At 40.5% G+C, this 24,941-nt stretch overlaps 2 protein-coding genes across 5 annotated transcripts; one reads left to right on the top strand and one right to left on the bottom strand.

Moving 5' to 3' along the window:
* The first annotated feature begins 1,529 nt into the window (after window positions 1-1,529).
* On the top strand, window positions 1,530-15,570 carry med24 (mediator complex subunit 24). Of its 3 annotated transcripts, none has more exons than XM_069691432.1 (26): window positions 1,530-1,592; window positions 1,884-2,014; window positions 2,099-2,181; window positions 2,271-2,309; window positions 2,396-2,469; window positions 3,048-3,271; window positions 3,938-4,049; window positions 4,180-4,330; window positions 4,906-5,019; window positions 5,373-5,426; window positions 5,548-5,630; window positions 5,751-5,837; window positions 6,161-6,260; window positions 6,598-6,740; window positions 6,914-6,951; window positions 7,065-7,147; window positions 7,414-7,592; window positions 7,957-8,056; window positions 8,466-8,641; window positions 8,778-9,042; window positions 11,321-11,502; window positions 11,597-11,690; window positions 12,003-12,102; window positions 13,070-13,150; window positions 14,081-14,229; window positions 15,250-15,570. In XM_069691432.1, exons 2-26 carry the CDS (start codon window positions 1,885-1,887, stop codon window positions 15,364-15,366), a joined length of 2,958 nt encoding a protein of 985 aa, XP_069547533.1. In that variant the 5' UTR covers window positions 1,530-1,592; window position 1,884; the 3' UTR covers window positions 15,367-15,570. The 3 variants fall into 3 exon arrangements, with proteins under 3 accessions (XP_069547533.1, XP_069547531.1, XP_069547532.1); XM_069691430.1 differs by having other exon boundaries at window positions 6,149-6,260; XM_069691431.1 differs by having other exon boundaries at window positions 1,567-1,592; window positions 1,863-2,014; window positions 6,149-6,260.
* An 83-nt stretch (window positions 15,571-15,653) lies between these two features.
* On the bottom strand, window positions 15,654-18,566 carry LOC138616861 (uncharacterized). 2 transcript variants are annotated; one of them, XM_069691433.1, is made up of 5 exons: window positions 18,537-18,566; window positions 17,868-18,040; window positions 16,947-17,054; window positions 16,709-16,849; window positions 15,654-16,619 (listed from the first exon to the last, which is right to left on the bottom strand). In XM_069691433.1, the coding sequence occupies exons 1-5, from the start codon at window positions 18,550-18,552 to the stop codon at window positions 16,428-16,430; spliced, it is 630 nt and encodes a 209-aa protein (XP_069547534.1). In that variant the 5' UTR covers window positions 18,553-18,566; the 3' UTR covers window positions 15,654-16,427. The 2 variants fall into 2 exon arrangements, with proteins under 2 accessions (XP_069547534.1, XP_069547535.1); XM_069691434.1 differs by lacking the exon at window positions 18,537-18,566 and adding an exon at window positions 18,410-18,478.
* Window positions 18,567-24,941: the final 6,375 nt, after the last annotated feature.

Genomic DNA, 24,941 nt, shown 5'->3' with positions numbered 1-24,941 from the left:
AATGATACAGACACTCAGAAGAAAGATAAGAGTCAGCAAGTCTGGGTCTGTCCCAGCAGTGAAGTCATGAGAACAGAGACAGAGCCGCGACTACAGTCTCTCCCTGGGGTAGACTCAGATCTGTCAGTACCCTTCGCTAATGCAGCTCTCACTGGAAGGCTAAATGGATAAGACCGTTCTACCCAAATACCCCTACACACACACACACACACACACACACACACACACACACACACACACACACACACACACACACACACACACACACACAAACTTAATCAACCCTCCTTCGCCTACCTGGACTATGCCAGGACACATTGGATCATCTCTTTCTGGCTGGCATCGCTGTGTCCCAGGACACAGAACTCGCTGTAGCCAGGACACCGTCTCCAGTGTCAAGCAGAATGAGGGTCTTTGTTGCTGAAGACTCAATACAGGATTTTCACTTGTAGAGGTAGTTGGGCAGTTTTGATATAGAGAACAGTATTCCTTTTAACATGACGAAGAACTGTGGGCGAAAGTAAAAAGGAGACAGTTAGAACAAAGTGTTTACAATAAAAAAAAAAAAAATTTAAAAACACCGCCAGTACTGCTTTACCCCTAAATGGGGAACTTCATTTCAGAACTAGAATATTTGTTTTTGACAAGAACACTGCTTTTTAATCTCTAAATAAAGGAACTACCCCGAAGCTTTTCAATGCACGTAACTTCTCTTTTCCCTTGAATCCTGTTTCTGTTTGATACCTGGAGTGTTTTTAAAACAAACAGTATTTTTTTGTTTTTTGCCTTTCTTTCCACCTCAAAGGTGTGATGTAATCGACACAACCCTGCCGGAAAGGATTAGATTGACACACACAAAAAGATGAAACTGCAGTGAGGCGGTGATTCACACAACTGAATGAGGTGGTTACGCAAGACAACAAAAGCATTTCACGGTATGCCATGGACACGATAATTGGGCCAAAATTAAATGAGACAAAGGTATTTAAAATATCTCGTGTCATTTTACCTGACAGTAAAACCTGATACAATACTTTGTTTGTCTGGATTGTGCCAACGTCAGCTTGGTGGCTACTACAATTAAACAGCAAAAGACAAACTCGACATTAAATGTCAGTTTGGTGGTTTGGTTTGTGTACGTTTAGTCATTAAAGAAAAACAACCTACACACAAAACACTTTACCAAATATTCACTGAGCCAAGTAACAAACAAAACAAAAAAAAACACAACCAGGCTACAAATGACGTGTTCAAAAACGACATTTCTCCAGTCGGTTGATTTATTGTTGTGTTATAAACCCAGGGTTCACTGCAGGATAACTTTTTGTCTTACCTTCCTCCCTTGACTTTGCACACAAGTCGAGCTTCGACTCATAACTTTGTGAAAAGCGACATCTTGTGCTCTTGTGAAGTCATTACTCTGCCGTTGAGCGGTCAGACCTCACATCAACCAATCCGCGGAGAGAATACTGACCTGTCAGCTGGCCAACCAATGAACGCTCACGTCTTTTGCTGGAGAGATGACGTCACTTGCATTGTAAAGCAAAGGCCCTATAAACGATTGTATTTTACGCTCTAACTCAAAAAGACAGGTAAGGTTCATGTTTAATAACAACGCAGTTATACTGGGTTCGGTCTTATTTACGGTTTTTAATCACGTTTTTGCACCCGTCAAGAAAAGTTAATTTGAACTCATTCACAGCTTAATGAACGACATCGTTAACTAGCGGCTAACAATAAGCCAAATAATCAGATGATGAAAAAGCATAAAGTAAGCGAGACCGAGTGGTATCGCTTTATAAGTTACCTCGAAATAGCTTTAATGGTGAGTGTGTCTCGGAAACATGGTCCTATTTTGATAGGTTTGTGCTGGTTCCTATCAGGATGAAGGTGGTGAATTTGAAGCAAGCCATTCTGCAGGCGTGGAAAGAACGATGGAGTGACTACCAGTGGGCCATCAACATCAAGAAAAACTTTCCAAAGGGAGCAACATGGGACTACTTGAACCTTTCAGGTTGCTGATAATTATTTTTACATGACACCAGCTGTCTTTTATTGTCATTCCTGCAGTGGCTCTGAATGCTCTGTGTGATTTCAGAGGCCCTGATGGAGCAGGCGATGATCGGCCCCTCTCCCAACCCACTCATTCTGTCTTACCTCAAATATGCTATAAGTTCTCAGGTGAGAGAAGAAGCAGCGTTGTGAAAAATGATGTAACTGTGCAGACTGGTTATTTTTCAAATTGTGAACGTTGTCCTCTCTCCCCTTAGATGGTGTCATACTCCAGTGTGCTCACAGCTGTCAGCAAGGTAGTTTTACGTTTCATAATAATTATGCCAACATTGTTTTTACAATAAGATGTGCAAGGTTTTCACGTATCTCTCTCTTATAACAGTTTGATGACTTTTCCCGTGAGTTGTGTGTGAAGTCATTGTTGGAGATAATGGACATGTTCTGCCATCGTCTCAGGTATGTTAAATTATCCAGTCGTTTGTCTTGCCCCATCAGAATTACCCATTTCTATCCATAATATAACACATATCTGCATTAACACTGATTATTTTGTAAGTTTATATCAATTTCTCTTTGAAATTATATAATTGCAAAAATAAATGTCAGTACTTTAATTGGCTGCATGGGCCATTAAATTATGTTTTATGAAGCCTGGTTAAAAAAAAAAACATGACAAGAGGGACAGAGATGCAGTACGAATGCTAAAAAAAAAATAACTGATTTATATCACCAAACCAAAATTGATGCAAAGCCAAGTGAAAACAGGATAACGTGTTACAGTTAGTATAATCAGTGATGAAGGTGGGTCTGGGTGTGTAATAAGTGTGCTGTTTAGATATGCTGAATGGGATAAAAGAAGTGAGAAGAGCTCTGTTTGTTGTGAGGAAGGGTGGGAATTTCACGGGGTTCAACTGTGTCCTCTGCCGTTGACTAAATGAAAATGTATATATTGCTTAACATCACTCAGATAACCTGTAGCTTCTTCTTGTTCAAACTAACTTTGGCTCCCTGCTTCTGGTCTCTCATTTGCTCAGCTGTCACGGGAAGGCAGAGGAATGCATCGGGCTGTGTCGGGCTCTACTGGGCGTGGTGGTGTGGCTGCTGCAGGGCTGCGCGTGGTACTGTGAGAGGCTCAGAGAACTGGGTCCGTTGGCCAGCACAGAGGCCAGTCTGCACGCCTGCCAGGAGAGACTATACAATTTGATAAGCAGCACCAAGAACAGAGCTCTGGTCCACATCGCTCGGCTGGAGGAACAAGGTGTTAGGATAATGGATTAGGACTGAGTGTATCAAATTTTTTGATTTAGCATATAGTTATATGATGGGTTAGTTGTTTTTATAATGCAGTCAGTAGTTCCTCTGAATGGTGTCTCTCTGGACTTTAAGAGCACCTTTTGCTAAAAATGTTTTGCCTTTTATGATTAAGCAGGTCTAAGGGGAACACTTATAATTTTGTGTGATAAATTGTTGAAATTTGAAGATGATAAATATTGCGGGTCAGCAGATGTAACACTATAGCACCACATGAACAAAAACCAAAACAAAAAGCAGTTCATGTGCTTGGTTGTACTGAGCATTACATCTTAATGGGCGGCACGGTGGTGCAGTGGTTAGCACTGTCACCTCACAGCAAAAAAAAAAAGGGTTCGGGGTTCGAATCCGGTCCTGGGCCTTTCTGTGCGGAGTTGGCATGTTCTCCCTGTGCTTGCGTGGGTTCTCTCCGGGTTCTCCGGCTTCCTCCCATCATCCAAAAACATGCACCTCAGGTCAGGTTACCTGGCGCCGCGCTAGTGGCAGCCTGCTGCAGCATCTCCCCCCTGAGAGCCCCCCTGCTGTAGTGAAGAAATTTCCCCTCGGGGATTAATAAAGTGTATAAAATCAAAATCAAAATTAACAGTGTGTTTCTGCTACTCTTCCTCCACAGGTTCCTGGAGCAATGTAGAGCAGGCAGTGCTTAAAGTGACAGACGGTCTTAGCAGTGTACCCAACCAGACGCTGAGGACTAAATTAGAGGAGAGTTTGTCACTAGTAAAAAGGTGAGGTTTCCTTCGTGACGCAGAGCTAATGAACTTTGGCGCGACACTGCAGAGCTTTAACACGACGATGGTTTAATTGAAAAACAATTACAATATCATCCTTGCGCTAATTCCTTTGTCTTTCCACCAGTATTCCTCTGATGCTGTCTGTTCAGTGCGACCCTCTGCTTCATGCCTCCTTCCCATCAGTCCACGCCTTCATCATGCTGGAAGGGACCATGAATTTGACCGGGGAGACACAGCCGCTGGTGGAGCAGCTGATGATGATCAAGAGAATGCAGGTGAACATTAAATTGCAGAAAATTGTCTGAAGCCAGAATATCCCAACTGGCAAGTCTTTTAATACCTGGCTATTCATTATAGCTTCAAAATAAGTTAGCTAATGAATAACATAAGTAAGCTTGACTGAGTGGACTCTGTCTTGGAAATTTTGTATTAATTTTACAAGTATGTGCAAGTATAATATCTGATATTCTCTAGACAGCTTTTGTTTTTTTTCAGTTTATGAAGAAACTTCCATGTTTTGCTTTTGCCTTTAAATTATAGTTTTCTTCTTGCAAAAATTGTGGATTGCTTCAAACGTCTTGATAACACTGTTCTGTCTTTAGATAACATCTTTCCTTGTGCTGCTGTTACTTTACCATGAAATTTGGTAGACATAGGAATTTCACTGCAAATTAAATTGTGCAATTTGTTAACAAAACATTAAAAAAAAAATTAAAAATCATATTTTACATTCATTTAGACGTACTTACCAAAGTTTCCCTGTTACTCTGCCCATACGTACGTTTGTTGTCAGTCACTCTGTCTTTAAAAAAAAAAATAGCAGCCGACTTAAATTGTCTGTTCCCCTCAGAGAATTCCTGCCCCTATTTTCGTCCTGGAGATATGGAAGGCTTGCTTCACCGGCCTCATCGAGTCACCAGAGGGCACAGAGGAGCTTAAATGGACTGCCTTTACTTTCCTCAAGGTAAGATCTATTTCAAAGATGACAACTTATCCCTCTATCTTATATTAGAGGTAATTTTATTTTTGACTCTAAATTAAAGGTAACAGTCCAGGCTGAACTGTTAAACAGAGCTTTTCTCATCTTTGGTTGTATTGTCAGAATATTATTTCAGTAGTTAGTCTTTATTTGGCTCTGTTTTCTGAGGCTTTTAGTCCTTAAGTTTAGAGCAGTAATCAGTTTGGTGTGTCGGGTAAAATGAGGTAAGGTGAATTGTTAGCTATCAGCGCCAATGACTGTTTCACTTCATTAATACCATTTATGCGCAAAGAAATCTGCCACGACTCATGAAATAATTTCTTCTGTCTTTATGTTAGATCCCACAAGTTCTTCTCCGACTAAAGAAATATCCTCAGGGTGACAAAGGACAGGTAAAACAGTTGACTTACTGATTTATTATAACAAACGAAAACATAGACACAATCCTGCTCATTAAGTGCAGTTTGAAAAATAATGTGGTGAAGCTTCACTGTCACTTTTTGTTATTTCCAGGACTTCATGGAGGACGTGAATATTGCATTTCAGTACTTACTTAAGCTCACCCCTCTACTGGACAAAGCAGATCAGAGATGCAAGTAAGCACTTTATTGCTTTTAATCTCATAGTAGATTAAAAAGGCAGATAAATGCCCGGACAGCCGGCACCGTGATGCTCATCCTGCTTTATCTTTTCTCGTGTTTTTATTTTTTTAATAGTTGTGACTGCCTTGGAATGCTCCTACAGGAGTGTAACAAGCTCGGTCTGCTGTCAGAGTCAAACACAGCCTGCCTCACTTCAAAACGGTACGGGGCTTTATGTTATCAGTGAACACATGTGATGCCAAATATTTTAGGGAACTCGCTGTACCAAGAATTCAGTACAACAGAAACACCTTTTGTTGTTTTAAAAAAAATATGGATATTTCTGAACTGTTTTTTTTTATTAAAATGAGAATTTTATTCACCACATTCACACAGTACAACCCCCTCCTACCCATACCCTCACCCCACCCCACCCCCAACACACACACACACACCTCCACCCTTGTCCCTCTTTCCTCTTCTCTCTCCCCTGCCCCTCCCCCCTTACCTCTCCCATTGCACATTTGATTCAGGACCGAGGACAGGGAGTTCACCCCAAGGCTAAAGACAGCAGAAAATGCCAACATCCAGCCTAATCCAGGCCTCATCCTGAGGGCAGAGCCCACTGTCACCAATATTCTCAAGGTAGAGCACCGTAACCTGATCTGAACTGTACGGGACATTTCAGGTTTACATTACAGTGCTGATGTAGCGCTGCTGATTACACGCCCAAGAAAGTTCAAACATTAGGAGTGGAACTTGGATTGCATACAGTAAAAGTGAGTGACCCACAGTTAATGGAAAAAAAAAAAATTATAAAATGAACAAAATATCAACGTATCTCTGCCAGAGGAAACGGTGAGCAGAAATTCAATGTTATATGCCAATAAACAACTGAAGTAAAAAGTCATGTTCTCAAGATCACACCACTATACACCTTTGTATTAAGAACAAACATAACTCTTCCCTCCTTGTTCTTTAGACAGTAGACGCAGATCATTCCAAGTCCCCCGAGGGCCTTCTCGGGGTCCTGGGCCATATGTTGTCTGGGAAGAGCCTGGATCTGCTCCTGGCTGCAGCAGCAGCTACTGGGAAACTCAAATCCTTTGCCCGCAAGTTCATTAAGTGAGTAAATACTAACTAGATTTGTATGTCAGGACAAATAGTCCCCTTCTAACAGTGGCAGGTTGCAAATGTTGCTGTGTTTTTTAGGCCAAAAAGTCCAGTTGGCTTAGGAACTAGGTTTTTAACAAGATGTTTCCTAGCGTGTAATGTTTTATTTTTCCCCTTTGTTCTAGGCTTAATGAGTTTCCCAAGCACATCAGTGGGGAAGGATGTGAGTTCAAATACAAGAGTGACATGTTCCAATGTGGAAGTTCCTTACTTTGTTGATGCACTTTTTATTGAATAAGATATTAACATCAAGGATGTTTCCCTCTTCTCCCTCAGCTAAGTCTGCGTCCGTCCGGGCCCTCCTCTTCGACATCTCTTTCCTCATGCTCTGCCATGTGGTGCAGACATACGGTTCGGAGGTTAGTTCGGGGCAGTTTAAGCTTGTCATAAAACAAGTATGTTGCTGTTCAAGGGCACAGTATTTTGTGAGCATTTTTACAGCTAGTCAACCTGCTCTTTCATTGTAAGGCTATGGCCAGAGAGGTTGGTGCATAACTGAGCTCACATTATCTGCAGCATCTCTCTGCTTGTTAAAAAGAATATTGTAGATTCATCAGAGCTGCGTCATCAGTCCCTTAATTAGGCCTGGTGTAATTCATGTCTCCTTTTTGTGGTTCCTCTCCAGGTGATCCTGTCAGACCCCAGTCCTTCAGGGGAGACACCCTTCTTTGAAACGTGGCTGCAGACATGTATGCCCGAAGAGGGCAAGACTCTGAACCCCGATCACCCCTGCTTCAGACCTGAACCTGGAAAAGTGGAGAGCCTGGTGACTCTGCTGAACAACTCCTCAGAGATGAAACTAGTGTAAGTTACAGGCTAAGCTGTAATTAGTGAACTAGTCCTTTACAGTCAACAGGTTGCTCAGCGCTGTGTGACATTAGATGTTATTTGTCAGATGGTGGAGCTTCCCATCAGTACATAAAAGCACCATTCAAATCACTGAACGCTGACAGGATGGGGCTAGCTGGTTAGCATGCTAACTTTGGTCGATATCTCTGCAACACAATACATAAATGTCTTTATAATGTGAAAACTGTTATTTCTTCTCATTTGGTTGATAAATTCTGTTAATTTTTGATGTTTTAAACTCAAGTTCTTAGATCATTTTACCATTAAATATGGTCAGCGCTGCTCTAAATATGGACTTTCCTCTGATCTGTTGTGACAGTCAGGTGAAATGGCATGAGATCTGCCTCAGCACTCCAGCAGCCATCTTGGAAGTTTTGAACGCGTGGGAGAACGGTGTGCTCTCTGTGGAAGCAGTGCAGGTCTGTCCAACTTCACTTTTTTTTTTTCCACTTCCTTTGACTCAAATATTCTTTTAAGATTTCCTGAGTATCAGTGGCTCATATGTGTTTCATGAAGTAACCTGACCCTAACCATAACTCGTCAAGAAGTCAAGAAGTTTTGAATTTTGACTCATTACTCAGCTGAGCATGACGTATTCTGTGGAAAATAACAAGTAAAACATGTAACAAACTTGCAACAGCGATGACGCCTAAAGTCTATAGAAGTAACAGATTTCTTATTCCTTCCCTATTCCATTCAAGTTTTTGTTTCACGCAATATGGAAGAAGGCTGTTGTAGCAGAATTTCCTATTTTTAACATCTAACCACAGCCTTGCGTCCTGTCCTTCCTCTTTTCTTGCTGCTGTCATTTTTCTCTTGAGAGTGTAGAAGATCACTGACAACATCAAGGGGAAGGTATGTAGTATGGCCATATGTGCAGTGGCGTGGCTGGTGGCCCACGTCAGGATGCTGGGAAGGGACGAGAGGGAGAAACCCCAGACGATGATCCGACAGCTTGTGACACCACTGTACGGGGAGAACACTCTGCAGTTCTATAATGAACGGTACAAACAAATGAAACACACACCAACGCGCACTAATTTATACTTCACCACCTATGATATATTTAAACCGGTCTCCTTCACAGTCCGTTATTACCCGAATTAACAATAACATCATCTCCTTCCACAATCCCACCAGCGTGATCATTATGAGCTCCATCATGGAGCACATGTGTGCCGACGTCTTCCAACAAACAGCCGCGACTCTGCGGCCCCCGATGGAGGGACAGGAGCCGATCCCCTACCGCAACCTGCTGTCCGCCAAAGAACCCATCCACACGGCCCTCAGCAAGCAGTTCCAGACGGTGCTGCGAAAAGGTTGGGTGGACAGCCGGGCTCTGCATCTGTTCGAGAGTCTTCTCAACATGGGAGGGGTCTTCTGGTTCACTAACAATTTGGTCAAGGTAGGAGGACTAGTTAAAGCTCCATTATGTGACTTTTACATCTAAATCTGTTCGTTATATTCAAGCTGTTGCCAAATGAGTTCACACAGTGCCGATTCATCCTGTCATGACCACATAAATCTCTCCACGCTCTTTTGAGACATTCCCACACTGGCTGGATGAATACATACTGGACATGCTCTATGGGCAGATACTTTGTACCAGAAACTTCCACCATAAGCCGGCTGACGTCGGTTTAGCTAACTTGAACTCGAATGAAAATAATTCAATCATGCAGCTCTTCTCGACTTTACAAAAGTTATCTGACCAAATGAATCAAATTCTGATATTGAATCGAGTCTTTTTGCAGGGGTTGTGACCCTTGAAACAATCATTGAAACTTCCAAAGTAAGCGTGTGGATAAGGTTTTCTCTCACTAGGAAACAGGAAGCAAAAGTTCAGCACTACATGTTTAAAAGTGCCAAAAGCACAAAACCTGACAGCTCAAAGATCAGCGTCACTGTGTATGTTTAAAGGTTCCAGCCAACAATTTTTTTTTCTTTTTTGTCTGTTAATTTGATGATTTGTTTTCTTGAGTAATCACTTGGTTTACAAAGTCCCCAACTTATTTCAAATGTCTGTCTTTGTGCAACCATCAGTCAAAAATCCAAACGTATTCAGCTAACTATGACGTAAAACAAGGAAAAGCAGTCAAATCGGGCATTTGAACTAGTGAAACAGCTCTGGTTACATTTCCATCAAAAAGCATTGTGTGTACCCGTTTGGTCTCACAAATGTGTTGAATCCATTTCTTTCCTCATGAAATATTGACAAAGTGCTTTTTTTTATATAGTTTAAAACCTGCATTGTTTATATCTTGTTATCTAGATATCTGTTTTCTTCGTCCATGCCTTTTACTCACAAAACATCATCATCAACTGTCAATAACTAGCATAAACATAAAACCATCAGAAGGAAGGTGAATTGTGCAGTGGTCATATACTGCACATAGGGCCTGATTTACTAAGATCTCAAATACAGGGTACTAAATTGCGTGTCCCTTCCAAAAGTTTGCACATATATTTTGCACCCGTTTTGCGGGTGATTTACTTGTAATTGTGTCATTGAAATCGGGTACAAATCGCTGTATTTAAATGAGGGGGTTGCGTGTGTTAAAGTGATTCCTGCAATAGAAAACAGAGCGACCGCAAAAGGAAAAGGAAATCTGATCCTATTGAAATTATAAATATAACGAGAACAAAACGCTATATAGGAGATTATCAGCAAGAAAGTCAATACTGTGAGGGAAAAACAAAAAGGCGATAAAAGGCTTAATAATAAAACGTCTGCAAATAAAAGAGGAGGGACGGTGGATGAGATCCTCTAACAAACACTGATCAGCAGGTCCAGATCTTTCTGTGACGAGCAGATGACTTTTTATTCATTGCCTCGCGAGTGCTCATGAACCTTATTAAGCAACCTGTGAATTCTGCGGGGCACATTTAGGACCTCTGACAGCACACCTGAATAATGGGACTGGGTGTGATATCCAAGCAGCAATAAGCTGGAATGATCCACAGGCAGGAAAATGCTGAGTCACAAGACGTTTTTTCATCGCTGGTATTTCATGGGTCCTCCTTGTTGTTGGCAGTCATACCATTCAATAACTCAGAAATGTCATCACTGACAAACGATATGTCTGAATCATTTTCGCTGTCATCTAAAAAAAAAAAATGTCCACGGGTGTAAAAACCACATTCTCAACGTATTCTGTAGTTTCCCTGCATCTCTTTCTCACCACAATAAGAGCAGACATCTCTCCAGATTTGGTCATCTGATCAATACGTGTCCCTCAGTCGTACTGTAATACACAACAATCACTTCTCCTATTTCTACATTCAGGTTTAGTAAATATCGTTGCGGTTTCTAAATTGTTGTATTTGCATTTCCCCTCCCAGTATTTTGCACCTTTAAGCAGAAACGCCCAATATTACTTATGCACGCAGGCAAACGCGCAAAATGGACAATGTGTGTTAAATTGCACATTTGAAAGACGCTATTCTCACTGCACGTCGTTAGTAGAATCTGCTTGACCGTTTTTTTGCAGGTGGTGTGGAGTTTGCACGTGATTTTACACACGCAAACCTTTAGTAAATCAGACCCATACCGTAGAACCTATTAAAATGTTTATATTTTAATAATATTGCTTTAGAGGCTTATGCAGAGAGACCTTAAGAACAGAATGGCCAACAGTCGGATTATTTCATTTGTGTAAATGAAGCTCTACGTCTTATTTCAGGAACTGCTGAAGGAGACACGGCAGGAGTGGGCCAATCGTGTGGTGGAGTTACTCTACAGCATCTTCTGCGTGGACACTCAGCAGATCACCCTCACGCTGCTCGGGACCATATTGCCCAACCTGCTCACGGACTCCGCCCACTGGCACAGCCTGGCTGACCCACCTGGACAGGCACTGGCCAAGTAAGAGAAGCGTAATTCCCCAATGTCGATGGAGGCAGCAGTTTTGGTATTTTCGAATCGGGTGTTAACTTTAACTCTCCTGATGTGGTATCAGGTTGTCTGTGTGGTGTGCGCTCAGCTCCTACTCTTCTCACCACAAAGGCTCATTCTCAGCTCGTCAACGGAAAAGACAGAGAGAGGATATTGAGGTAAAATTGTGTTTTAAAGGTTTCAAATACCAATTTTGAATTTAAAACAATTGAGCAAATAAAAACGATTCACCGAGAATAATATAAGACCCTGTTTCACAAAGCCAATGTATTGTGTTGGTCATAAAAATACTATTTGAATGGATACAATTTGAAATTAACTCAATTAAAGTCAAATTTTTGCAATGAGAACCGTACATGTTGAAGTGTATGAATACGGCAAATTATTTCCCTTTACCTGATACTGACACTGAAAATAAGAAACAACTTTTATTTCATGGTTTTCTCTAATATGTATTTCATTGGCTGCAGGACTACAACAGCCTCTTTCCATTGGATGACACGCAACCATCTAAACTCATGCGGCTACTCAGCTCCAATGAGGATGAGCCTGTAGCCCTCTCCAGTCCAGGTCAGTCTAATAATGTCTGAAGTTTTAACACACTGTGGACTTCTGAACCCTGTGACTTGTCAGACATTTGTCTGAGCTGGGGATTATGCAAATGCAAGACGGTTTTCATAGACTTTCCAAGATCCTGTTACCTGCAGGCTACTTCTTGCAAGCACTAGATCCAAATCAGAAAGGCATAGATAAGCTTGGATTTATGAACCCATCTTAGTGTCCTGCCCTTCAGCACGTTCTCACTTGAGCACTGCAGTCCAGTGGGATGCTTTTGTTTAGAACTACTGAGAACTAACCAACTGTTCTATTGAGAGCAATCACAGCGTTATTCCCACTGACTTTGTTCATCCTCATATCCACGACTGACATAATGTGTAAATTTTCAGTTTTAGTTGCAGTTAGATAGAAAAAAAATCCCCAGACTTCAAACATCAGTGTTGCACAAATGGCAAAACATTTGTAAGGTACCTCGCTTGCTGTAATTAGGACTGAAACTCAAAGTTTTTTTTTTTTTTTTTAAACCAAACGTAAATGGGAATTCATTCAAAGACACTTTGATTTAGATCTTTATTAATAAATAAATAAATAGCTTTATCATGGCAGAAGTACAGTTAGTTTTTAGTCCTAAATGACTTTGATATATAGTTGTTTAAAATAATACTAAAATAACGAAAATTACACTTTTGCTGTCATGAGAAACAGAGGTTTTTTTTTGCAAATATGAAGAGTAAAATCTGGACTTGTCCTTTCAAAAACACGTACGTACTAATGTTGTTTTAGGAACAAACCAATATTAAGTAAGACAGCAGTGGAAAGAAGCTTTTTTTTACTTTTGCAACTTTTAGTCAAAAATACATTTCATAAACATTTTCACAACACCTGACAGATTACTTCTACTTTCCTTTTGACATGTTATTGTTTTGTGAAAAAAAAGTTTTCTCCTAAAATGAAAACAAAACTTGTTGCTACCTCGCAGGAGACCGATCAATGAGCAGCTCCCTGTCAGCTTCCCAGCTTCACACCGTCAACATGAGGGACCCGCTCAACAGAGTCCTGGGTGAGACTTTTGTTTGTGTGCACACATACACCTTCACATCCTTTGAAAATAAAAATAAAAAAGTACCAACATCTTTCTAATTCACTGACAACTCCTTTACGAATGAATAAGACAAATTGAGAAGTAACAAATTAAAGAAAAATCCAGAATTGCCTTTATTCAGGACACAAGGTGCCAGTGAATGAATGAACTTGATGAGTATGAAAACTATATGAATTATATAGTGTGACTGTAAATCTCATTCTGGTATTTGAGCAGTGACAGTTAGGGAGAATTCGGACCTGCTTTTTAGGTAGCATCATCAAAACGAAATGGTGTTACTTCCCTGCAGTAGTCTATACACTGGTAGAATCTTTGTCAAAGAGCAGTGAATGTGTTTGGGTGGCTTATAGCGAAACAATACCATATTAATACGCTTCATGTTGGTTTGTTCCCCAACTGAAGGTCAGATGAGCTTTAACTGTTGTTATAATAATATTTATGTTATCAAAATTAAAACCAAAAGGAATGATGTAAAGTCAGTCAGACACATCCATGACTGACATGGAAATAAAGTTTTTCCTGAATTTTAATGAACATATTCAATAATGTTAGTAGTCAGCCAAAAAGCAGCACTCACTGTGAGAATCTTGCGTAAACTACGGTTGAACAACTATTAGTGGATGATGATTATCTATCAGGCTTTCGGTGAGTTCATATTTTTGTGGGTTTCTTTGCAATTTGAAACACCTGACAACTGCTCTGACAAAATGAGTGTTGGGTAAAAAAGGAATTAATCTTAAAAATATATCTTTGGTGAGGTTTTTTTTTTTTTTTTTTTTTTAAGATTCCAAGAACAAACATTCAAAATAGTTTCTAGTTAGCTCAAGGAAATGACATAAGCATCACGTGCATATTTCAATTATGAAAATGCATCTGTTCTCTTCCCAGCCAACCTGTTCCTGCTTATTTCCTCCATTGTGGGCTCTAAGATGGCAGGACCTCACACCCAGTTTGTGCAAAGTTTTATGGAGGAGTGCGTTGAGTGCCTGGAGCAGGGAAGTCGTGGGAGCATCCTGCAGTTCATGCCTTTCACAATGGTAAGTTATGCGCTGGGAGGAGAAGACAGATGGAGATAAGGAGGGGAGAGGAGTGTCTGTTGCATCAGACATTATTGGGAAGGATTTCAGATTCCTCCTTAAATTTAGACGTTGTTCTGCCGTTACAACATTTTTTAGGCTCAACCCAACAGTGGGGCCGGCTTTATAAAGGCAAATACCTGTCACTGAGTGAGTATTGAATCATTGGTCTGCTGCAACTTCAACTTTTTTTGTTCGTTGATCTATAATTAACATTCAAGCAGGTAAGCAAGTGCAATAAATCCTAATAAAGCTAACGGTTTAAGCTCTTAAATGTTTTTTACGTAATTTTTCCATCTGCTAAAAAGGCTGAGAAATAAAGATTTAGATTTTAGTTAATGTTGACAATTCTGTCAAGGTTTTCATAAATCACTTTGAGAATGTTTCTTACAAAGGGCGACTTAGTCCTTAATAGGTTAAAGATTAATAGCTTTGGTGAAGAGGGAGAAAGAATCCAGGTGTTATGATCTATGGACACAATGTCTATTCAAAAGAGACACTGAACCTTCTTAAAAACTGGAAAGTCACATTGATGTTAATCTTGTTTTTTATGACTCCAAAGAGTTTGTAGGACCCTGTAAACATGAAACTTTTCACAGTGCTTTCTGGGAAGAAAACTTAAGTGTTCTATTTTTTTGTTCAAAACACATTCACACATTTGAAGTAGAGGGAAATGCTAAACACGAACAACTGATGCAACAGTAAATTAAACAACAACATAGAGAATTGGAAAACGAACAGGTTTAATGGTACTTCTGTATCTAGTTCAGTAAAAATTGTATTCACATGCCTTTTTTTCTTTTTTTTTGTCGCTACATAAATTGTACATTCCAAGAAACAGTTTGCCCTAAAAACAGGATCACGGGTTGAAACATGCCCGTCTGAAAAAAGCCCAACTTTGAGCCTTGAGCAACAATATACGTGTTAGACTGTTCCTTTAGACACACTGCATCTAAAAATAATGTATTTTTGTCCTTCTAGGTGTCGGAGCTGGTTAAGCTGCCTGCTCTGGCTAAACCTAAAGTTGTCCTGGCTATCACTGACCTGACTCTGCCGCTGGGGAGGAGGGTAGCTGCCAAAGCCATCTCTGCTCTGTGAACTCCAGGTTTAAATTCACCTCAAATTGACTTCCTTTTTGCAAAATATATATATATTTTTTTTTTTAAGAAGTCTGTATCTAGCTGGATCTGCCATTTAATGCAATTCTCTTAGTTGGGAACCTGAAAGGTTTTTTTTTATGTTGTTTTTCACACTTTCAAACAATTGTGTAAATAAGTTTCAGAATAAAGACTGAAGATCCTCTTTCTCTGTAATCAAAGTGAGTTTCCTTTGTTGTGTGGATATTCCTCAGATCACATTATAATGATGTCACTTTTGGAAGTTACAATAACGTGACATCTGACCGCTGCCACCACTGTCCCTGAGTCAGAATGATCACATGCTAGCAGGGTTATCGCATGACCCTACGTACAAGGAATATCGGCCCATCCTCTGAGTAACTGGGGTTGTTATCCACCACTTACAGCACTTCCTCAAAGACATGTCTGGCAGAGTGGCAGAAAGATTGACCTTCTATTTCACTTTTAGTTACACTTCTCCATTACAGTATTTGATTCACTGGAATTTTAGATGCAATCGGAATGATGAGACAGCATGTGTCAGCGTATGCTAGTGCCTGTTGTGTCACTCTGCATGGTCACTGATGAAAAGGAACTTATCTTGTTTTAGAAATACTTTATTTTTGTATTGAATGATTAGAAAATAGTGTGCACGTTAGGTTTTAAAGTCATATTCATACAAAGATAATGAGTTTTATATAAATGTAACAGTATCTGTATGTAGTCCTAATGTGCCCCCAACAACCCTAAGGTGAGTGTTAATAGCTGATAAAGATTATTAGTCATATGTTCCTGTTTTGTTGTACATTATTGTTTCATAAAATGCATGTTGCCCCAGCTGTCAAAACAAACTGAGCTGATGCAAAGTTTTGTTATCAAAAATAAATAAATCTTCCATACTGGATTTCTGTAAATAAATATATAAATATAAATAGATACAAAATAAATACTCTCTCAACAGTGCAATAAATAATAAATAAATAATGGCAAAATAAGGTACATTTTCGACACGAGCCAAATGCAGTCAGATTGTGGCATCGGTCAGCTCTCCGTCTCCTCCTCATCGCTATGGTCCAGACTCCTGAGGCAGCGGACCATGTCCTGTCCAAAGGACTGGAGCTGCACCAAAGTGAGATGTGCTGCCACCTGGATTTCATATTGCCCCGGGAGACGCAAGGCCACAGGGGTTGGGGTCGGCTGCTCCGCAGCTTCTGCTTGGGCCAGTTTTAGCATCTGCAAAGCAAACACACAAAACATCATGAAGGTCCTACAAGTGCCAAATATAAGTCAGGACAGATAGTGATTTATAAATATTCTGCTACCTTATTGATCTGAATGGCGAGGTCTTTGATGTCCGCTATTAGCCCAGTTACTCGATCTTTGTTTTCCAGCCGAGGGAAGACGGAGTTCAGTAAGGCCCGGTGCAGCTGAAGACCCTCATGCATCCGCCTCAAACTGGTCTCCTAAAGGGGAAGAAAACCAACAAACCGGTCATGATTGTTTGTTTTTAAACCTTTTTTGCACTAAAACTCCCCCTCCTCCCACATGGAAGATGCTTACCAAAGTGAAGTTTTCTGACAGAGCTCTGAGAGCAGGAGCAGAGGGGATGCCAATGGTGGATGCCATCGTTACAAGCTTTGCATTTTCAGAGGAATTGAGCTGCAGAGTCTGAGGGAAAGAGATGACACAAAGATGTTATGGATAGATTACAGTTTGACGTATAAAAACAAACACATACCTTCATACGGTGTGGTCTTATGGGCCTATTTGCACAAATCCTTCATGCATAAACAGTGGTGGCAGAAGTACTTGGATCATGAAGTTCAAGTTTTAATGCCACATTGTAAAGATACTCCACTACAAGGAGAAGTATTAAAAATTAAACTTAAGAACTACAGCAAAAAAAATACATCAAAAGTAAATACACTCCTTATGTAGAGTGGCCAATGTCCGTGTAGAATATGCAATATATTAATGCTGATGCAATACCTTGTAAGTGGCATTTGATAGGAGTTGTGGCCAAGCTCATTTTAATTTTCACTTTAAGTTTAACGAACATGATTCATCATATTTTGTATTTATAGTATACTATGCAGCCTGTTGCTGGAAATAAACCCACAGACTTTGCGGCTCTGCTGCCCATTTTTAGCAATTATTTGGTTTCAATAACCTACACAGTGGTCCTAAAAGCAGCCATTACCCCCAATAATCATAATAATGAATCACGTGTATTTATTATATTTAGAACCTCTCAAATATGCAATGCACATAAACTGCTGCACATCCAATAAATATACAGTAATAAATTAACAGATTTCACATATAAACAGTCTTTCAATGAGACCAATACAAGAGCAGGAGCCCTTTTGCTGAAGGACCGATACACAATAATGACGCAGCAGCATTACAGCGCTGAGTAAAATCGATTCAGCCAAAGCGACAAATGCGCCTCCACGACACACGTCACTGTGCGTTTCTCACCTCGGTATGAATGCAGGATCTGTGCGTCTCGGGGATTGAGAGCAGGATCTTTTGTGTCAAGCTGCGGCTGGTCAGTAAAAAACCCTGAAATTGCGAATCCTCAACAAGTGCGCTGCTCTCCGGCAGAGGTGCACTGCGGGCGGACGTGGCCATGTAGCAGTGAATGGCGAAAACTGCAAGGAGAGAAAAATTAAAAGAGCGTTAGCGCCGAGGCCTCCAAACGGTCCCCTCTTTATGCATCCAGCACAATGTGCGTGTGTGTGTGTGTGTGTGTGTGTCGTGGAGGGGGACAACAGGCGGAACAAAGCCTGGCTCTCTCCTCAGCAGCTCCTCTGCGCTGCAGAGCTGGGCATGTTCCCCCTCAGGCTAAATAGCTGCATGAGTTCAGAATAGTCACTGAAATATGAAGCCCACGCCAAAAGTAACTGCATGAGTGAAGTTTGATGAAGTAGATGTAAAAACAGCACTAGATGTTATAGTAAATAGATCTACTCTTTAAAAAGCTACTTCCTGCTGCTTTAAAATAATCTTTGCTATAATACCAGTAAGTTAGATCTGTAGTCCAAAGGTTGATCCTCAGCACCACTTCAGCATTGACTACCCCTTCACAGTCTTTGCTATCTCTGGGGACAATCAACAGCATTTTACAAGCATGACGTCACTACTCACCAATCAGGATGTTCATGGCCTCTGTTGGGGAATGTCTATTAATTGACGTCAAGTGAACAACTATTAATGATCAAAGTACGCGTATTTTCATATATATAGCAGGTTCTGGTCTGGGATTCCCATCATTTGATCATCACTAGTGTGACACCATATTTCCAAGAAAGTTGCACATTGTATGCGATTTTTTTTTCATTATTGACTTTTTAAACTGATGTAACACAGCTAGTAGTTCAAGTATGAGTTTACAGTTGCTTCGAGAGGAAACGGGCATTCCCTATGACAGCAGGGAGGTAAACTGAAACCGAAATTTCCTAATCTCTGAAATATATGATTTTTTAACTTTAAGTTAGTTTTAGCTTGAGGCTCTTGCTTTGCCATTATAGACTGGAAACTCTGACTTCTTTCACACGTATTGGACAGAAATATGTGATAAATTATTCAATGTGGGTGTAAAACAGTTGCTTAGACATGTAGTGATCTGTTTCACAAGTGTGCCCACGCAGCTGCATTGCTCAGGCTGAAACATTATTATGGTATTTAGGATGACAGTTAGGAAGGTCTCTAGTTCGATCCAAAAAGGTGCCACTGATTAAGTACAGAGAGTTCACCAGATTCTGTGTCCTGTAAAAAAGGTAAAGTATATTGGACAGTGAAAAGAGAAAAAAGTTTGAGTGCCCTCTGGTGGAATAAACATACCTTGAATCTTTTTTTAGAGACAGTGGCGTCTCTAAACTTCTCATCGTGAATGATGTAGCCTACTGACAGCGGAAGGCTACTGAAGCATCAATTGCTTGAGTAAAGGTGACCTTAGCGGGTCAATCATCCCTCTTTACAAACCTACAAAAATTTGTCTTTCAGTTACAGGCTTTGACTCAAAAGACATTATTGAAAATGCATTGATATTCTTGCTGAGAGTTAAATGAGAAAATCTGTTGTCGCTCATGTCTGCACATGAAATAATCTGTCTGGAAACACCTCTAAAGCTCACTTATAACTCAGTGTATCTTGTTTCTTTCATCTACACAAACATCTGAATTGTAGCTTTGATTTTTCCATGAAACCATTTTACCAGATGAAATACATCTGTATGCCTACGGCAGATTTAGTTTTCACACTTTATGTTTTTAAGTAATAAACAGGCTATATATACGGTAACATATTCAATATTTTTTTTAGCTTTAAAAGTCCTGGTTTCATTTCATTTCAGAGTGTCCCCACATTTCTTTTGGCTAAGCTGCTAGTATTTGTCATACAGATATATGAGTAATATCAGTCTTCTCATTTAACTGTGGGCTTAAAGTCAGCATTTACCCAAAACGTTGAACTATTGCTTTAAGATTCCACTAAATAATTCATCAATTAAATCCTCAATTCACAACCGGAGAGGCCAAAAACATACCATGATAGTGAAAGTTATGTAACCATCTCTTCCGTCAATCCTGAACCTCCTTTGTGGCAGATCAGTTTGCTTCTTCCTCTAACATAAGGCCCCTTGATCAGTCAGTGTAGCTATGTTACATGTGGCCATGCTTGACAGACTGTGAAGTGAAGCTGTCAAATCTGATCTGTGAAATCCACACTGGTCTGACCTCCAATCAATCGTGCACATGAAAGGAGAGCATCATTCACTGCCGTGGCCGTGTTCTGTGGCTCTGTCAATGAGCCACTTGGATGTGATTGTAGCGGTGGAACAACGGGATAACATGCACGAGGCTGAGCAGAGACTTGGTGCACAAGCATGTCCTGCCTTTTGAACCCTTCCATACCACAATGCTACCTTTCTATTTGCCATCACAGTGAATGGAAAGATATCTGGTGCATGATTTCAATTTGATTTAGTAAGATATGTCTATAGTCCCTGCAAACCTTGTGGTATGAATAAGAATTTAAAATTAGGTTCTGCAGGGTGAACGGTGCTTGGCTCTTCAACAGGTATTTAAATAGTGGACCCATTGCTTAATCTGATGGGACTGGAGAGATCATGAGAGTTGAGCATGCAAGAAAAATTGTCACAGTGAAAAGAAAAATAAGTTTTACCTTCAACCCTCATCTCCTAAATCTAAAATTTTGAGACATACTTTTTTTTTTTCATCCCATAGGAAGTCATTAAAAGACCCAAGGTCTATAAAATCAGCTGGTGTTTGCTGTAAAGTAAAGCAAAGAGGTTTTAGTGGTAATCCTGTGCCCAGAGAACATTTCCCGAGGCAACATTTACACCGAAGGTGTTGATATCAAATGTTTTCTGGCTTTGAAATCAACATGCTGCTAATTTACAATGATCTTCGTTCATGCATTCTACAGATTTGCACTAAAAGCATTTGGCATTAAGGAATTGGATTTAATTCATCTTAATAGTAACATTAATGTACATGCAAGAACACCAATCCCTGAAACAGAATCATTGACCTTCCGGTGCTGAATCACTATCTCTGTTTTCTTCTTCATTAAGTGAATCTTACCAATTTTGTCAAAATTAGGAAAATGTGAGATAACGTGTGCAGATGTTCTTGGGTCAGATCCAAAGAAAAGATATTTGTATTGTAAGACTGATGCAACTACTTAATCCAGCAAGACGATCTCTTTCAATCCAAACCAGATTTCAATGACTGATCATGTCATGTGAGTTCACATGCAATGAGACTTCTGCATCATGGAAAATGATCTAATGTGTTTTACATGAAATGTCAGGCCAGTCAGGAGGATGTGTTGAAACTTGATCATTTGAAATGAACTGCTCTTCCTCAGAGCAAAGACGTTTCAACAGGAAAGTATATTGTTCGGAAAATTAGTTTAAAGCAGATATGATAATGATGATGATGATTATGATATGACTTGTGATTCCATAAAAACTATGACTTGGTTTCAAAACCCCTGCGGCACAGTGGTGCAGTGGTTAGCATGGTCACCTCACAGCAAAAAGGTTCAGGGTTCAAATCCAGGCCTGGGCCTATCTGTGCAGAGTTTGCATGTTCTCCCTGTGCCTGCGTGGGTTCTCTCCGGGTACTCCAGCTTCCTCCCACCATCCAAAAACATGCACCTCAGGTTAATTGGTGGTTCTAGAAATTGCCCTTAGGTGTGAATGGTCTTTGTTTCTGTCTGTCTCTACGTGATGGACTGGCAACCTGTCCAGGGTGTACCCTGCCTTCACCCTAAGTGAGCTGGGATAGGCTCTTCCCCCCCCCCCCCCCGACCCCACTCAGGATAAAGCAGGTATAGATAATATAGGCTATAGATGGAATGGTTACAAAACCCCTTTATCAGCTTAATTTCACATATCAGAATATCTCCGTGTAAACCTTTGATGTCAATTTAAACAGGTTAAGACATCTAATGAGCAAGCATCAATGTATGATTTATGCTGTTTTTATAGATTTCCCAGGAGGCGATTCGTCCCTGAGGGTATATCCAAACTTTAAATCTAACCCTAAATGAGTGACTGCTCCAAGGCCTCAGACCCTTACAAGCCCAAAGTCCTCAGCTTGTTGTTGTGGAAAATATTTTAAGGTAATTTGCAATAGACAGAAACATAAAAAGAAACATAAAATGTAAGGGCCTTGGTTTTGCATCTAATCCTGAAATTCTTTGTCAATTCCAGATTTAATACTTTTAATTATGTTGATAATGTACTCACATGGTACATATTCTTAAATAAATCAAACCTTGGTTAGTATTGCTGTTATGGTTGGGAACTCCAGGCAAAATGGTTGGGGGTACAAGTGCTTTAACAGGTGCTTCAACGGGGGCCCCCAACTCATTTTGGTTCCAGGACCCACTAGTGGCTCAATCTGGCCCTGATGTGAACAAATGTCTACTGTCTGCTGCTACCAATACAAACAGTAAGAATTAACTTTTTCATCACTGATGTAAATTTCTTAAATGTACAAAAGCATATCTCACCAATAAAGAGAGACATTTGTTTTCCCCACGTTTACCCACTTTCCACCACAGGGGGAGCTGTGTGACACAACATGAAGCAGGGACCTTGACACAGCTCTAATAGTCGGTCTGTTGTCTCCTGATCAGCCCCTGGAGGGCACCAACAAAAGGAGACCATGTCAGAGTATTGACACTCACCCAAAGGATGTCCTTGTCACCGCATCTTAGGTGTCACTTATCTTTTTGGCAAAGGGAGAGAATTGACAGGTGCCCACTGCAGGGCCCTCGCTGGGAGACTCCATGTGATCTCAGTGCCTGGAAACATTTTCACCTGCAACCCAACCCCGAACAGGGCTGCGCTCTATGGGATTGGATGTGTCACCTTATCCCCCACTTTGTGTCCCATTACCCAGCAGTTGTAATGCTCACACCAGTGTAACGTGTCCAAGGTAGCAGGCGGGGCAAGCTGAGCTGGCCTGAAATTTAAATTAACCTCAGCGACATTTATGTGTGCCGGGGAACAGAGGTATTGCATTACCAGCGCCCTCGATCCCGCCATGCACACACACCTGTCGTACATAGAGGTGAACAAAAGAATTTGCACACTCACATACATTAGCTGAAAGAAACACTGACACACGTGCCTGTTCCTAGGTTTATGTTTATGTCCTCTGGAGGTGAGCCTACCTTAACAGTGGCTGGTTTCAAAGCCACCATGACAGTGTGTTATCTGAGGAAAGAGGGGAGCAGAGCGAGAGCGACAGAGTGTGTGTGTGTGTGTGTGTGTGTGTGTGTGTGTGTGTGTGTGTGTGTGTGTGTGTGTGTGTGTGTGTGTGTGTGTGTGTGTGTGTGTGTGTGTGTGTGTGTGTGTGTGTGTGTGTGGCAGGAAATGTCAGAGAGAGAGGCTTACCATCTATTTTTCAGTAATGTTGAACCTCCTGCTCGTCACGGGAGGCTGTACCTGGGCTTCCTTAAGATTGACTCTGTTAAGATCAATATCATTGTTGTCTGTAAAACAAACTCCAGAAACTCTTTTTACACAAGCACGAGCACAAACAACCACTTCTAAATTTGTATATATTTTTTTTAAGCATTTAATTGTTTCTTACACTTTTCTTAAAGAAATAGTTAAACATTTTAGGAACTAAACAATTTTTTTTTTTTATTTGTGTTTCAAGCTACATGAGGTAATTGATACCACTTTCAGGTTTGTATGCTAAAGCCAGCTGCCCATTAGCTTAGCTTAGCACAGACTTTGGGAACATGAGGAAGCTGTTTACCTGGCTTTGTCTAAAGGTAACAAAATCTGTTTACCAGCTCCTCCAGCGTTCACTAATCTCAAGACTAGTAACTTCATTGTTTCTGAACCACGAAATAATCTGACACACAACTCAAACTAGTTTTTTTACACTAAATTATTTGTTTACACTTTTACACTTTGGTAGGAATTCAAAAAACTAAATATGGTCTTGTCCGAAGTCGCTATGCTTAGTCGAGCTAACCAGCTGATAGTTCCAGCTTTATTGTGAACTCTGGCAAGGAGGTAATGTTTTCTGTGCTGTTTTCTTTTTTTTTCTTTTTTTTTTGCTTATTTGTCTGTATGACAGAAAGATTACAGAAAAACTACTCGTGCAGTTTTCATGAATCTTGGCGGAAGGCTGTAACACAGACCATGGGCCAAAACATTTCGGAAATGATCCAAATTATAAACAGATCTAGGAATAATGATTCACTTTCATTAACACTGTGAGATAGGGCAATAGGCCTACTAAGTGCCATACCTCTTAAAATCCAGCAGATGGCAGCCATGTTCATTTGTGAAAAAACATAGGCCATTCCAGAAATATGACAACTCCATATCACACTCCAGTATCCTCTGGGATACACATGGATTTGTTCAAATGTAATACAGCAAGCATTTGTTATGGAGCAGCAGGGGACAGTTTTATGGAGGAGAACTGTAACCGGTACAATTGTAACATCGCCACAATTTTAAATATATATCCAAACATATAGGGTGGTTGTGGGTACAGAATTGTTTATCATATGCGTGGACTATTGGTCTTTGAGGAGTTCTGAGGTCTTCGAGTACCCTTCTAGTTCAATATTTTCTTGAAAATTGTTTTCTTCATACATCTCAGCAAGAAAGTGAGTAAGTGTATTTCCAAAAATGTCAAACTATTCTTTACAAAGTGCTGCCTTTGGGACAGAGGCAGTTTGAAGATGAGGTGGAACCGACTGTGACTCCACTGTGAGTCAGTGAGGGGGGGGGGGGTCACACAGGAGTATGGGTGCAGGCCCAGACTTCCTGCTCAAGTATTTTGTATGGACATCATAAATCATGTATTGGTCTTGCTCTGCTCTAGAGGCATTTGTGGTGTTTGACACAGGGAAGACCTTGTTGACAAACCATTTGCCACACCCTAAACATAAAATTTCTTAATTCAGCGCTGTACTGGGCAATTCCCCTGTGGAAAAGACAAGAGTACATTTTAGAGCAAAGTCTGATATGGATTCAATTATGTCACC

The sequence above is a fragment of the Brachyistius frenatus genome, unplaced genomic scaffold, assembly GCF_029030835.1.
Source record: "Brachyistius frenatus isolate BFR_SWC_R1_liver_20210118 unplaced genomic scaffold, ASM2903083v1 Contig_11, whole genome shotgun sequence".
Taxonomy (NCBI): Eukaryota; Metazoa; Chordata; class Actinopteri; family Embiotocidae; genus Brachyistius; species Brachyistius frenatus.
The sequence above is the reverse complement of the archived record's forward strand: the minus strand, read 5'-3'. Positions and strand labels throughout refer to the sequence as shown.

Bases quoted from the DNA above. Each gene is read 5' to 3' on its own strand.
- med24 (XM_069691430.1), top strand. From the start codon at position 1,885: ATGAAGGTGGTGAATTTGAAGCAAGCCATTCTGCAGGCGTGGAAAGAA. The intron at 4,050-4,179 runs GTGAGGTTTCCT...TCTTTCCACCAG, and splicing joins AGTTTGTCACTAGTAAAAAG to TATTCCTCTGATGCTGTCTG. The intron at 5,020-5,372 runs GTAAGATCTATT...TCTTTATGTTAG, and splicing joins CTGCCTTTACTTTCCTCAAG to ATCCCACAAGTTCTTCTCCG.
- LOC138616861 (XM_069691433.1), bottom strand. The intron at 16,850-16,946 runs GTAAGCATCTTC...CTTCCCCTTTAG, and splicing joins TGTCAGAAAACTTCACTTTG to GAGACCAGTTTGAGGCGGAT. The intron at 16,620-16,708 runs GTAGCAGAATAT...TTTGCTTTGCAG, and splicing joins TCGCCATTCAGATCAATAAG to ATGCTAAAACTGGCCCAAGC.